At 39.9% G+C, this 15,156-nt stretch overlaps 1 protein-coding gene across 1 annotated transcript; it reads left to right on the plus strand.

Moving 5' to 3' along the window:
• The first annotated feature begins 12,850 nt into the window (after positions 1-12,850).
• LOC122050840 (cationic amino acid transporter 1-like) lies at positions 12,851-14,696 on the plus strand. The gene is made up of 2 exons (XM_042611713.1): positions 12,851-13,268; positions 13,366-14,696. The coding sequence occupies exons 1-2, from the start codon at positions 12,851-12,853 to the stop codon at positions 14,694-14,696; spliced, it is 1,749 nt and encodes a 582-aa protein (XP_042467647.1).
• The last annotated feature ends 460 nt before the right edge of the window (positions 14,697-15,156 follow it).

The raw sequence follows: 15,156 nt of genomic DNA on the forward strand, positions 1-15,156 counted from the left end.
GCCTCAATCCGAGCGGCCTTCAGTTTGAGCTTCTCGGTGGCTCGCCCGCCACATAACCTCAGCTGCAGAAGCGGAGAATAAATCAGTTAGAACAAAATAAAAGGGAAGATAGGGAAGCTTACTCATGCTACAAGGCAGATCGGCTGGTGTAGAAGACAAGCCGAATATATGCATTACTCCTGGGAGAAGCATCTTGTCAATGTGATAGCGCTGACCGACTAGCTGTTCGGCTGCATGGAGATAGTCTGCGTCACCTCTAAACTTGCCGAGCTCCGGTTGCGCAGGCATAGCCGTCTGCCACTTGGTACGGAAAGTGGGCCGCTCGGGAAAGCGTATATAGAAAAAATGCTCCTTCCAGTGTTTGTTGGAGCTCGGCATATTATCGAAAAGGACGAAGCCTATCCTAGATTGGAAAACAAAGGTGCCCCACTCGGCTTGCTTGGGATAGTAGAAGTAGTGGAAGATTTTTGGGGTTAAGGGAATGCCGTTCAGTTTGAACAAAACTACCACTCCGCTCAGCAACCTAATAGAATTAGGAACTACTTGGCCGAGCGGAATGCGGAAATAGTTGCAAACTTCTAAGAAAAACTTGTGAGGAGGAAAACGTAGTCCGGCCAGGAATTGATCCCGGAAGAAGACAACAGTGCCGGGCGGAGGATCGTTAGGCCGATCGGAAGGCTTGGCTAACACTATTTCGTGGTCGGTCGGTAGGTCATATGCTCTAGTGAGGCGCATGGCGTCTTCCTCGTCGAACCGACTTTCCATGTTCGAGTACCAAAGACCCGGAGCACCGCCGGTTGACTGCGAGGTACTGGTCATGATCGAAAGGCCAGAATGCGAGATAGAAGAGGATGGTTCAAGCAAAGGAAGAAAACCGGCTGAAAAGGATGATTAACAGAAAGAAGAATGCGTCTGAAGCGAGAAAAAGGCTCTTACAGGCGAGGAAGATGACCGGAAGAAGCCGTGTGATCGTCGGAAAGTCTGAGAACAAAGTCGCCGGCGAGAGGGGGAATGACAGGAGTTTGGAAACGAAGAAGACGAAATGCGGCGGAAACGAAGTCAAGGGTCTTATATCGCCGCCCGGAAACGATCTCCACCGTCCGATCCAGGTCGTCGATATCGAGGTTGTCATCGGATCGTCCGTTTCAAACGGCGGCTGTCCCATCGGAAGTCATGCGTCAGCCGGTTACTAGCCGCATTTAATGAGCTCCCCTTACCGTGCGCAGAGCACGTGAGGGGTAGTGTGGGAGAACAACGGACATCGATTCCCAGAAAATACAAGGCATGGGTAAAGTATCGCCGGACAGATAGATATCGCCGCACGGATGAGCATCTTTATGCCTGGCCGAGCGGCCTAAGGCAATGATCATTGTTCGACAGATCGGCAGTCCAGTCAGTCGGACTTTGCCTCCTTCGACTAGACTCGAGAGGAAGGCAAGTGATCCGGCGGTAAAAATCCGGAACCCCATAATCACCCGAAAGGGGCGAGCCGACCGGACTCAGAAGAAAGGGAAATCTGATAGTAAAAGGCACCCTGGTAGGGACCAGGGGTCCGACGCTCAAATAAAGCAATGCGTAATGACCGAGCGGAAGGAGGTGCCGCCCGGACGGCGCAAAGAATCAAGGCCGTCCGGACGACGTTCATCGCCCGCCCGGCGGGCCGGGCACCCCAGTCAGACGGTGGGTAAAAGACGGGGACATCTTCTGACAGCCGTCAAGTCGTATGGCTGTGCCATACTTCTAGTCTGACAACGGGTGGTCCTGCCGTCCCATCAAAGAACATGCTCGGACTGTGGCAGCATGGTGTCAGGTAAGCTCTCTGACAAGTGCATACCGTGGTATGGGTTGCTGACACGTACACACCTCGGTGGGCGTGCATCAGTTCCTTCTCCGTCCTATATAAAGAGGCTATTACTTCGCCAAAGGTACGCATGATACAAATTTGGCAGCCACTTTCTCCACCACTTACCTGACTTGAGCGTCGGAGGACCGTCGCCGGGGCACCCCTCCCGGCTCGGTTTTGTTGTAGGTTCGCCGGAGCACTCGAGGATCCAGCAGAGAGCGCCACGTGCCCAGCGTCCGCTGATTCTTGGTTCGGACAGGATCATTATGAATGCTCAAAATTGAGCATTGAAAAACAATGGGAGATGAGAAATTTTCATTGTCATGTTGTGAATGTTCAAGGTTGAGCATTGGGCGACGAGTGTATGCTCAAGGATGAGCATTTGGAGATAATGAAAAGTATGTGAACTGTTACAACCCTTCGAGGCCGGTAGGAGGGAGATGTGAATAACCTGAAAAAGAAAACAATACATTTCCCATTCTTTCAACTCAAATTAAAAGAAACAATAATAATAACTTAAATTAATAACTAAAGAGACGAGGCACACTATTTACTTGGTTACAATCTATGTGGTTGTTAATCCAAGGGCAATGAAAAGCTCTAAAAGATCTCCTTTGTGTAGGCGGAGAAGCCTCTTACAATCGTTAAACGCTCAGACAGTTACTAGGAAAAGAATACAGGAGTTGATTTATTATTTCCTAGATCTAGGGATTTTTTTTATAGTCCCTAGAAAATCTTATTCATGGCTTGAAGGCGCCTTCTATAGGGCTAGAAGGCGCCTCTAGCGAGGCGTCAAAGGATAAAATTTTATCTTTTGGCAACGAAAATATCAGCTTGGTCAAAGGCACCTTCTATAGGGTTGGAAGGCGCCTTCGTACTGTTCATCGAAGGAGCCTTCCACAGTGAGGTGCAGAGGCGCCATGGAGACGCCTTGGAGGCGCCTTCAACTCCCTTTGAAGGCGTCTCCAGCAGCATTTTTAACCTTCTTTCGCTCTTCTGCTGCTTTGATCGTCTGGGTGATCGCGACCATCCAAAATAGGGCTCACCTGGACCCATTTTTCGATCTTCTCCTCGAGCAAACTTCCGCTCCGACTTCTCATCCTTCGAAACGTTGTGCACGTTCTTCTCGTCCATCGGTGTACTTTTTCGTAGCACCTCATCCCTCGGATGCACCGACCCCGTCGACTCCCTTCCGGTGCCATCCTTCTCGCTAGCTGCGTCTTCCGCTTGACTTCTTGTGTTTCTAAACTCTTGCACACTTAGACACAAAGGTCAAACACAACAGGATCTAACTTAACCTGATTGATTACATCAAAACTACCACAGGGTTCTAACAATCTTCCCATTTTTAATGTGCAACAACCCAAGTTCAAGTTAGGAAAAAAAACAAACAAATTGCAATAACATAAGTTACTAAATTAGGCAATAAAATGTGATTTGTTTTTTAAAATGTCTCTTACTCCCCCTAAACTTGTACCTATTCCTCCCCTTTGATCGCATAAATAAAATAGGAAAAATAACATAAGAAGTTAGAATATTTTGAAATTAATTTTGAGGGTACTTAAAAAAATAGTAAACAGAATAGTTGAAAATTTCAATAAAGTCATACTATGTATTTTGAAAAATAAAAAAAATTGTTAAATTTTTTTTAACTTGTTAACAAATTATAATGGTAAATCGTTTTAATAGTTAGCTAATTAAATATTTGTTTCAATAATAGACTCTCAGGCTGTGGTGAGACACTACATCTTCTTGGATAATGGAGCAACAACCACTTTCTTAAACAAAATCTTTTAAAAAAATTAATATTTAATTTTCTTTCTCGCATTCAACCCTTTTAAAAAGAATTTTTCTCTTAGTATCTTTTTGGAACCCAATATAAGTTCTTACCTACTAGGTTAATTGAAAATTTGGGGTACATAATTTTTAGAAATATTCCTAATTTACCCCCGGTGATGTCTAATATACTAGTTTAGTCTACCATAATTTCTAGATTTTAGTTTCTAACAATTATTCAAATTCAAGTATGTATGGTCATTCTTCAAACTTTTGATTTGAATTTTCAATTTATCATTTTCATTTCTAATGGACAAAAATTTGCTAAGTTTAATTTTAATTTAGCATTTTCTTTTTCTAATTTGCACAAATTTTTAGAAAATATTTTGATAAAATTAAAAGACTGTTTGGGAGATAGTGCACGTACCTCACTTACCTCGTGATCTGACGCTCCCCCTTCACTGCAGCTTTCTTCTGAGGATCCTCCCCCTTCGTTGATGCTCATTTCTGAGCTGCTTTCATCTTCTTGATGGCTTGCCATTAGGGCAAGTTTGGCGAAGGCCTCGATCTCAGACTCAGAGGATGATGATTCGTCCCATGTGACCTTCAAGTTCTTGTACTTTAGTTTGTTGCCCTTGTCCTTCTCCTTGTCCCTGTTCTTCAATTTTGAGCAGTCATCCTTGAAGTGCCCTTCTTCGTTGCAGTTATAATATCGGACATTCCTTTTGTTTTGATAATGCTTTCTTGATTGTGATTTAAATTTATTAGTTTTAATGAATTTATTAAACTTTCTTACCAATAGTGCCACTTCATCTTCGTTGATTGACACTTCAAAGTCAGGATCTTCCATCTTGGCTTTCAAAGCAAGATCGTTGTTCGACTTTTTGTTTTTTTTTAGAATCTGCACATTGAGTTTTACAAAGTTTAACAGTAGAAAATAAATTCTCTAGTGTATTTATCTCGAAGACCTTAGAGATGTAGTATGCATCTACTAAAGATGACCACTCTAGAGTTCTCGGGAAAGCGTTGAGCGCCACTACAACAAAAACCCTCATAGACATCGGTTTTCCACCGATGTCTATTACATTTTCGGTCGATGTCTATGAAAGCGATGTAAAAGGTCTGCCATTTTAGACATCGGATTATAACCGATGTACTATCACTTAACGACATCGGGTGTAAAACCGATGTAATATTATATGTTAATAACACCAGTTTTGGCAGCGGTATACAACCGATGTAATATTAGTTAATGACATCGATTTTGCAGCGATGGAAAACCGATGTAATATCAGTATTACTTAACGACACAAATTTGATTTCCAAAATAATGAAAAACCAATATTATCACCAAGCAAATCATAAAATTAAGTTAGTATTATTAATTCACTAAGAAAATCACAAATAAAAATGCACCGATGTATCTAAACACACCAAGTCAATATCTATATAACCAACACATAAATATTCTTCTTACAACATAAAAAAGATAATAGATATTGTGCACATCAAGTCAGTATCCACAAATTACACATGACTATTCTTCTTACAACATCAAAAGGTAATAGATAGTACACAAATATTCTTCTTACTGGTGCCAACGTTATCCTTCTTGCTCTGTGCAGAGATTTAACTAAATCTTCCCCAGTAGTTTTATTTGTTAATAGACAATTCTCTTTATCTATTACTGGATGGGCACCTCTGCTTGTTTGATGTCCTGAGGGTGACAACTGATTGGTGATTCTTTGTAAAGGAGGCCTCCATCCTAAAGGAGCCACTGGAGGCTTTGGGAACTTTGCAACATCCTTCTTGGTTGTCCTCTCACCATTTAATTGATTCTTCAGTTGTCTTACTTGAATAGAATAAAATAGTCAATATGGATATAAAGCAATTTGTTGCTTACATAAGAGAAATTAAAGATGCTGTAAATTCTACTCAAATAGAGATTGAAAATGAGATAAGTAACCTTTTGTTGGTAATTTTTACTTGTTTGCTTAGCTTCTTTGATCTGCACATTTGAAATAATCTGTTATAAGGTAACTGATTTGAAAGAAGTTAAATATAGTGATGCATGGTGTATAGTAGATTATTATGATTTTTCTTGGAATATTTCTAGTAACACATTTGAAATTATGATTTTTCTTGTATAGTAGATTATTATGATTATTATGGTGTATAGAAACACTCTTTCCAGTTCTATCACCCATTTATTTCCAACTTCACAGAATATTTCCATCTACTGTGTTATGTGGGTTATTAGCCATTTCTTTCTGGTGTTCTCTTCCCCTTCAGCCACTCACATTTCCAACTTTTGAAATAGCACTCGGTAAACGTCTGATTAGATGATATTTTTCTTTCAGTTTAAGTTAGTAACAAAGTTTGAGCCATTCTATTGTGTATGCCAAATTTCCTTAGGACTTGCATTGACAGTAGCATTCCTTTGAGCCATTGTTTTCCAGCTGATTTTTCAAGCACTTATCTTTTGTAATCCATAAGACCGTCACACAATTTACATGCTACAAAAACTAACTAGAGTTACAATGATTGAGCAACTCTTGACAAAAGTAGATCATAGGAGTTTTTTTTTTCTATCATGTGTCAAGTTATTCTGAAGTTATGCGAACCACATATTACATGAACAAATTTATGTACAGCACTCGTGCTAATCGAATGGTAAAACTCAAAATGTCCTACATATTCTTGTCATGGCACAAAAGCAGTAATTCAAGCACCTAAGATTCCCCAAGTATACAAAAGCACATTAAAGCAATAGCAAGCTTGTTTGTTGAGTTGGCGGTAATAAAATGTTCCAGGGCAATAAAACATCAGCTACTGTAGTACATTCAAACTAAGATCCAAATGGCAACAGGATTCCAAAAAAATGGTTCATATACTGGCTCCTACATTCAACCCAAATTACATTGCAACAAACAAAAGAAAGTCATTGATATACCTACCGACATCTCAATGAATCCAATCAAAAGACAATTTTTATTTACACTAATAAACAAAAAATTATTTTAAAAATGTAATTACAAATGAAAACTAATCAAAAGCAAGATATCTTAGTTGAAATGGAGAAATTATCCAAATTGAGTCTACAACTCCATTGATTGAACCAAACAAAAAGAGATAGTCAAATCGACTCTTTCTCTAAATCTTTTTAGATCTTTCAAAGCATGAACTATTTCTGGTTCTAAAGCAATTTTCCTTGCATGGAAGTTGACTTGGCATAATCAAATAAATGAATAACAGCAACTGATGGTCAATTATTTTTAGAACAGCTTGGCACCCGTGAATCTAATAATCAGTATCTATTCATAGAACACAGCAATTATGGCTCTTTATTTACCATAACAGACTAGCAAATAATGTCTAAGCTTCTTAATGCAGTCACCTCATTTTTTAAATTTCTAAATATGGTCCAGTGCAAACTTGTAATTTATGCTCTAAATGAAAATTATGATTCATCTATGCTAGCAGCATAGAGACGACAGAACAGAAACGCCAGCACCAAATAGAAGGTAGGCTCCAGCAGCAATTGATGAACTTGTTAGGGAGCCCTGGAGATCAGCTTCGGTAGTCTACAACGACTAACAAACTGAAGGAATCCAAAGCCTTATGTAATATAAAAACCCCCCTCTTCTCTTCTTCTTCTTTTGTTCTCCTGCTCTTCTTGCTCTTCCTTTCCAAGTCAGCCAACACCATTGCATATGATTTATATGTTGAAACCTGCTACTATGTTGCTTTATTTTTATGAGAAAATTTAGTTAAACTCTTTACATTTTAGACTGGATTATTTTAAAAATGTTAGCTATATGGGAGCTCAATCTCAATAGAGGTGAGGGAATTAACTTTGGCATATATGCTCTCACCAGGTATGTAGGTGTGCATATAACTACCAGGGAGATAAAATGCATTACTAGAGACGCAAAACAGAAACACGGCCAGTAAAGCCAATGTAGACAATGAAGATAATTTCTTGGAGAATGAAAAAGGCCCCATTTGGAACTGTTTCTTCTATGCTCTTTCTTCTTACAACTCAAGCCTAAGATCCAACATCAACTTCCTTCACAATTCACAAGATGACTGAAGAAGTCAGAGTCAAAAACAAAGCAACGTGTCATTCAACCCTTAGAATCTCTTTTTCTCCCTTCAATAGAGAAATCTTCTAGATAATAAATGCAACAAAAGCCACTTCAGAAACAAATGAAATCAATGCTCAACCAATCGAATCTAGAAAGTAAAAAAAAACTCTAATTTTAAGCTTTTTCAACATCTTAACCAAGTAATAATTTAATAAACACCAAGACGAAATAAGTAGTAAACCCTAAATGGAAAAAAGCAAGTTCTTCCTTCCGCATGTGAAATCAATAGGTCACAACCTACAAAGCTAATACAAGATGGATCCGAGGAGAAATTAAATTAAATACAGCAGAGAAATCGTACAGATCTGGAAGTAGAAAAGAGAAATTACCAGACGGGGCAATAAGATCAGAAAGGCAGCTCGATCTGAGGCACCGTTGGACCAACAAGATAATGAAAAAAAAACTCAAACAAAGTAACTTTAAGCAAGAATCTGAAGATAAAAATAGCAGATCCAGAATCGTAGGTCCTTAGATCTCGACGGAAAACGCAAGAGAGGTACATTGCGGCGAAGAAATCGCCTAGATCCCGGGTCGAGGAAGGAAGTTTACCTTATCGACAGGAAGATCTGACAACGACTGGATCTCGGGAACTCTCAGATCTGTCTCCGCAGAGAGCTTGGAGAGGAGAAGAGGGAGGTGAGGCTGAGTGAAGAGTGAACTGTTGGAGGGAAGAGTGAAGTGTATACGGTGGACGACGCTCTAGGTTTAGGTTTGGAGGGAAGAGTGAAGTGTTACAAATTTTCGCTAAGTATGGGTGGAAAAATTAAATTATTTTATTTTGGTTCATTAACACCGGATTTTAAAAACCGCTGTTAAAATCGGTGTCTATTAACGAAAAAAAAGCGCTCATAGACATCGCCTAAAAAACCAATGTCTATGAGCGAAAATCTACGCTCATAGACACCAGTTTTTGGAAAAATCGGTGTAAAATACTTAAAGACATCGATTTTTGCTTAAAACTGTTGTTGTTTCACCGATGTCTATGAGGGTTTTTCTTGTAGTGCGCATACCGAATTGAATCTCGATTTGTTATCGTTTCTCCGAGATTGTTGAGCTGAGTGATGAGCTCTTTGATCCGAGTTTGAAGTTGTACTACCTTTTCTCCATTGTTCATTCACAGATTTGTCAGCAGGGTTTGGAGGATGTCTCGCTTTGCCAATTTTGCTTTAGAAGTACCTTCGTGGAATTCTAGGAACTTCTCCCAAAGCTCTTTGGCAGAGTCGTAGCTGTCGATTCGATTTACTTTCTAGGGCAGAAAGATGCTGAGTAGATGAAATTCTACTTTACCATTTGTCACGAAGTCGGCTTGCTTCTTCTTCATCCATTGATATTCTTCTTTGTCTTTCGGAACTGCGAAATCATATTTCACGCTTAATAAAATTTCAAAACCCGTTTTAAAGAATACCTCCATCTGACGTTTCCAGTGCGCGAAGTCACCTCGAATTTTGGTGGGTAAATGCTTGCACCGGCCATCATCTCGTTTCAGTCGGCGGTTAATCCTTCTGAGGCGTCATTGCCCTAACACCACTTGTTAGGACCCTTGGAGACCAGTAGGAGGGAGATGTGAATAACCTGAAAAAGAAAACAATACATTTCCTGTTCTTTCAACTCAAATTAAAAGCAACAATAATAATAACTTAAATTAATATCTAAAGAGATGTGGTACACTATTTACTTGGTTACAATCTAGGTGGTTGTCAATCCAAGGGCAATGAAAAGCTCTAAAAGATCTCCTTGATCAATGTTGACCGGACACTTGATTAGGAAAAGTCGTAGTGAGTGAAGCAGACAGTTGAAAAGTCCAAATAAGTGAAGCCGGACAATTGAAAAGTCTCAGTGAGTGAAGCCAGACAGTTGGAAAGTCTTGATGAGTAAAGTCAGGTGAAAAGCGATAGTAAGTGAAGCTAAGCATATGAAAATCCTGGTGAGTGAAATCAGGTGGAAAAATTCTAGTGAGTGAAGCTAGGTGGTACTCTAGTAAGTGAAGCCAAGCATGTGAAAATCCAAGTGGATCAAAGTTGACCGGATACCTAGTGTGTGGAAGTCCAAGTGGGTTAAGGTTGACAGAACACTTGGGACAAGGAAAAAAGTTCAAGTGAGTCAAAGGTTTGACCGGACACTTGGTAATGTAGTCTTAGCATGTCATGATTAACAGAATGTTGAGCAAGAGAACTCTAGACTTGGATTAAGGAAGTTAGGATTGGAACAATCGAGTAGGCCAATTGATTGTTCCTAAGCTAGTCAATTAGGTAATCAATTATAAGGTTCTTGTGAGAACACAAAAATGACCTGAATCAATTGGTTCAATCGATTAAGCTTGACCAATCAATTACGATAGGTTGTCACAAGAACCTAAGGTGACGAAATCAATTGGTCAATCAATTCTAAACATGCTAATTGATTGAGTCAATCGATTAGGTATGTGTTTTTGTCGCGAGAAAGTGAATCGATTGAGTTAATTGATTAAGAAGACTTAATCGGGCTAATCGATTAAAATCTTTTCTTAAGTGGACAAAAAGTCGCAAAATTGATTGGATAATTGATTAAGGCTATCTGAATCAATTGGGATGGCTCACTGATCAATTAACATTCAAAAAGAGTCGTTCTATAGGTGTGCAAACGATCGGATGATGTGATAATCGATTATGGAAAAGTTGAATCGATTCTTGGGAGCTTAGGGTTGAAGTACTGCTGCATTTCCAAACTTACAAAAGGCTTCAACATCAATAAGAGACAAAGCAAAAAAGGATTTTCACTTGTAATCTTGCATTTACTTCTTGTATTATATTATATTCTTGTTGAGAGGTGTTGTACTAGGTTTCTTCACCTCTAGAGTATTTCCATAAAAGAGTTTTTTCATAGTGGATGTGTGTGAGAAAATCAGATCCTTATAATAGTCATCTCGTTTGAAATGGATACCAAATAAATTTTTATGTTAGCATTGGGAGTCTTGCTTCGAGTGTTTTCCGTTGCAACATCATCATTAAAACAAGCAAGCAAGCTATTCACCCCCTCTAACTCTTCTGGATCCTAAGAGTACTTAATTCTAAATCTTATTTGTACTTGTACTCTAAACTATAAGACGAGTTTTTCCACCTCTACAAAACTATGGAAAGGAGACCACTATTGGATGAATGTCTCTCATAATTAGCCCTTGGACGTACTGACCTTGGAATGTTAGGAATCAAGTAAATTCTGTATGTATTTCTTATTATTTTAGTTATTATATTCCACTGCACACTAACTCTAATGAAAAGTAAAATTGAAAAAAAATAATGGGTCGATATTCACCCCTTTCTATCGACACATAATGATTCTACAACATCTACATATTAAGGACATCTATATTTATTTAAACATTAATATATATTATCTTTTCAAATACAATGCACGTACATATATTATACTGACATCACTTTTATATTAACACAACACACTCACAATCATTTTTAACATTAGCATCGACTATTGATATGTTTCACAATCTATTTATTCATTTTTAATTCATTTTTCTAAAATTTAATTTTTTTATATTTAAATTTTTTTATATAAAATTCGAAGATTAATAATGTCAAAGAATGTAATGTTATTAATACGTGAGTGATATAGAATTAGCTAATATGGACACTCCTATCTTGTAGTGGCAAACTACGACTTCTCAAATTATCTCTTCATAGATAATCAAGGAATCGACCATGTGAGGACTTCTAACATATGATTATGAAACCAACATTATGAGATCGTTGGAGTAGTGAATTCCACTTTTCCACTACCATTGTAACCCCAATTTAGATATTATAATATTCACATATTAACACCAATATAAATGCTTTAGCAATGATCAATTTGTTAAATAATGAGCATATTTTATTAGAATATTCATAATACATCACTATTATAATATTGATCATCTCATCAAAAAATATAAGATGTATTATCATAAACTCATTATAACAATATATCTCTTTAATTTATATTCTTTTTAATATTAATACTCATTATTTATGAATCTTACAGTCCACTCAATTATTTTAATATTATATCATATTAAATAAATACATTTTAAATATGTTTTAAAATATTTAAATTATTATTATTATTTTTAATAATAATCTTACTTTTTAAAAATAATATTAATTTTTTTAAATATATTTATTAAATAAAATAAATGTTCATGGACCACTAAATTTATATTTAATTTTTAATTTTAAAATTTATATTTTTTAACAAATAAAATAAATAATAAATAAATACATCCCATATGCTGATAGATTTATCGTTACCGTGAAAGTTTAAAATATTTTTATTTATTTATTGATTATAAAATAAGAATAAATATGAGTGTGAGTGATAAAATCAGAGTACGTGTTAAAATCAGAGTATGTTAATAAAAAAAAATTGAGATGTAAATATAACAAATATATTACATAAATCTTATTCCTTTTAAAGATAAGGTTCAAACTAATACGGACAATATCGTGTTGTCACTGCTCATAAATTAATTTATAAAACAGTTTGCAATAATTTAGTGATAAATTTCAATTGTAGATTAATAAATACATTTTAAATTAAATATTTTGATCTTCATGAGCGCTGTTAGCCATATTTAATGACATTATTTTGATGAAAAAAATAACTGGAAATTATTTTATAAATCGATTTATACTTTGGAAGTTATTAAAAAAATAACTATTTAAGAATCTTTTGGTTACCAAATAAAAGGAAAATATAAATTACCAAAAATAACCTTACTGAAACAATTAGCATAGCTAGCAGCAGAAGCATAAACAGACTGCGCTTCGTTGGCCTGCCATCCAAATTGGAATCCCCCCTAAAACAGAAACTCGTTGTTGGAACCGGGTCAGAATTTGGGCATCCCAAATTGACTCAAAGCCTCAAACTCTCTTTTAAACTCCTAATTCTGCCCTGTGAACCGCTGTTCAAATCCTTTCTTAGCCTAACTCCCTTCTGTATTTATTGCCATTCGACCCTTCCGTTTCCCATCATCCCCCAAATCCCTTGTGATTAAGTGGGAACAAATATTTTTCTAGTTTTTGTTTGTTTGTTTGTTTGAGGCAGTAAAATGGCGAGTGTTGGAGAAAACGACTCCGGCGGGAAGATGAGGAGGCGCTTGTGCTCTTGCAGCAAGGAGGACTTCCTGCCGGAGGAATCGTTCCAGAGCTGGGCCAACTACACAAAGGCCCTCCGTGAGACGGGCCTCCGGTTCAAGGATCGCTTCACGGCCCGCTCCGTCGACAAGTTCGAGATCAACGAGATCAAGGCTCGAAGTGGAAACGAAATGAAGAAAACGCTCACCTGGTGGGATCTCATCTGGTTCGGGATCGGCGCCGTCATCGGCTCGGGCATCTTCGTCCTCACTGGCCAGGAAGCTCGCGATTCCGCTGGACCCGCCGTCATCCTCTCCTACGTCATCTCCGGCGTCTCCGCAATGCTTTCCGTCTTCTGCTACACCGAGTTCGCCATCGAGATCCCTGTCGCCGGTATAACGCTGCTCTTTACGATCCCAATGTGTTTTATAAGCGATCTGGTTACTCAACTTGAGCGTGGATTGACGTTGTGGGACTAAATTGTGATCAGGTGGTTCATTTGCGTACTTGCGAGTTGAGCTCGGTGACTTCGTGGCCTTCGTGGCGGCCGGCAACATCATCCTCGAGTACATAATTGGTGGCGCGGCCGTCGCCCGTTCGTGGACATCCTACTTCGCCACGCTCCTCAACCACCACCCCAACGATTTCCGCATCTACGCCCCCATCTTTGCACCCGATTACAACCGGCTCGATCCTATCGCCGTCGTCGTCATCACTTTGATCTGCTTCGCGGCCGTGATTTCAACCAAGGGGAGCTCCCGCTTCAACTATGTGGCCTCCATCATCCACCTCGCCATCATCATCTTCATCATCATCACTGGGCTCACCCAAGCCGACACCAAGAACCTCACCGCCAACTTCGCCCCCTTCGGTGCCCACGGCATCTTCGCGGCCGCCTCCGTGCTTTTCTTCGCCTACATTGGCTTCGACGCCGTGTCCACCATGGCGGAGGAGACGAAGAACCCGGCGAAGGACATCCCGCTGGGGCTCGTGGGATCGATGACCATCACTACGGCGTGCTATTGCCTGATGGCGATCACTCTCTGCTTGATGCAGCCCTATTACCAAATTGACCCCGACGCGCCATTTTCGGTAGCGTTCTCTGCCATTGGTATGGATTGGGCCAAGTACATCGTGGCCTTCGGCGCGCTCAAGGGAATGACGACGGTGCTGCTGGTGTCCGCCGTCGGCCAGGCGCGCTATCTCACCCACATAGCTCGCACACACATGGTGCCCCCGTGGTTCGCGCAGGTGCACAGCGCCACCGGCACCCCTATCAATGCCACCATCTTCATGCTCATTGCCACCGCCATCATCGCCTTCTTCACCGCCCTCAACGTCCTCTCCAACCTCCTCTCCATCTCCACGCTATTCATCTTCATGCTCGTAGCCGTCGCCCTCCTCGTCCGCCGCTACTACGTCGCAGGCGAAACAACCGAGGCGAACCGGAGAAAGCTCGTGGCCGCCATCACAGTGATCCTGGCGGCTTCAGTGGCTGCGGCAATGCTTTGGGCGATAGGAGTCGAGGGGTGGATCTGGTATTTGTTGGCCTTTGTGGTGTGGTTGGTGGCGACGGGGTACTTGTGGTGGGCGGTGCCGCAGGCGAGGATCCCGGAGATGTGGGGTGTTCCGTTAGTTCCATGGCTGCCCTCTGCGTCGATCGCGATCAACATCTTCCTACTCGGGTCGATCGATGGGCCGTCGTACATGAGGTTCGCCATATGGTCTCTGCTGCTGCTCGTCTACTACTTCTTCTTCGGGCTTCACGCGTCCTACGACACTGCGAAGGCCGCCGGCGCCGGCACCGGCGACGGCGTTTAACCACTAACTGGGATAATTGTATTCAGCCAAGAGTATAAACTTGGTGCTGAATAATATTTCCCGGGATTATTATGCGTTTATAAACATTTCTTACGAGGACAAACGATTGAAGTGTAAAATTGTTATCTCATTTGTAAGTGTTTATAATTAGGAAAGCATGACTGAGTTCAAGATTGGCCAGACGTTTATAAACATTTCCCGGGATTCCAAGTGATTTATTATCATCTGCTCGATTATTTTCACTAACGACTCACCCTCTACTCATTTGAAGAAATAGTTCACCGTTATTAGGAGAAACTTCCTTTGTCAAGTCGTCATCAAAAAGGACCCTACAATATCCATGTACCATTAATCGGACGGGCATAACACCACGGATCTTCAGTTCCTCAGTTGGCCTATGCGATATGTTTTGATATATTTGGCAAGAGATGCAGGTCGTCACTGTCCGTGTGATGTTAGC

The sequence above is a fragment of the Zingiber officinale genome, chromosome 3A, assembly GCF_018446385.1.
Source record: "Zingiber officinale cultivar Zhangliang chromosome 3A, Zo_v1.1, whole genome shotgun sequence".
Classification (NCBI taxonomy): Eukaryota; Viridiplantae; Streptophyta; class Magnoliopsida; order Zingiberales; family Zingiberaceae; genus Zingiber; species Zingiber officinale.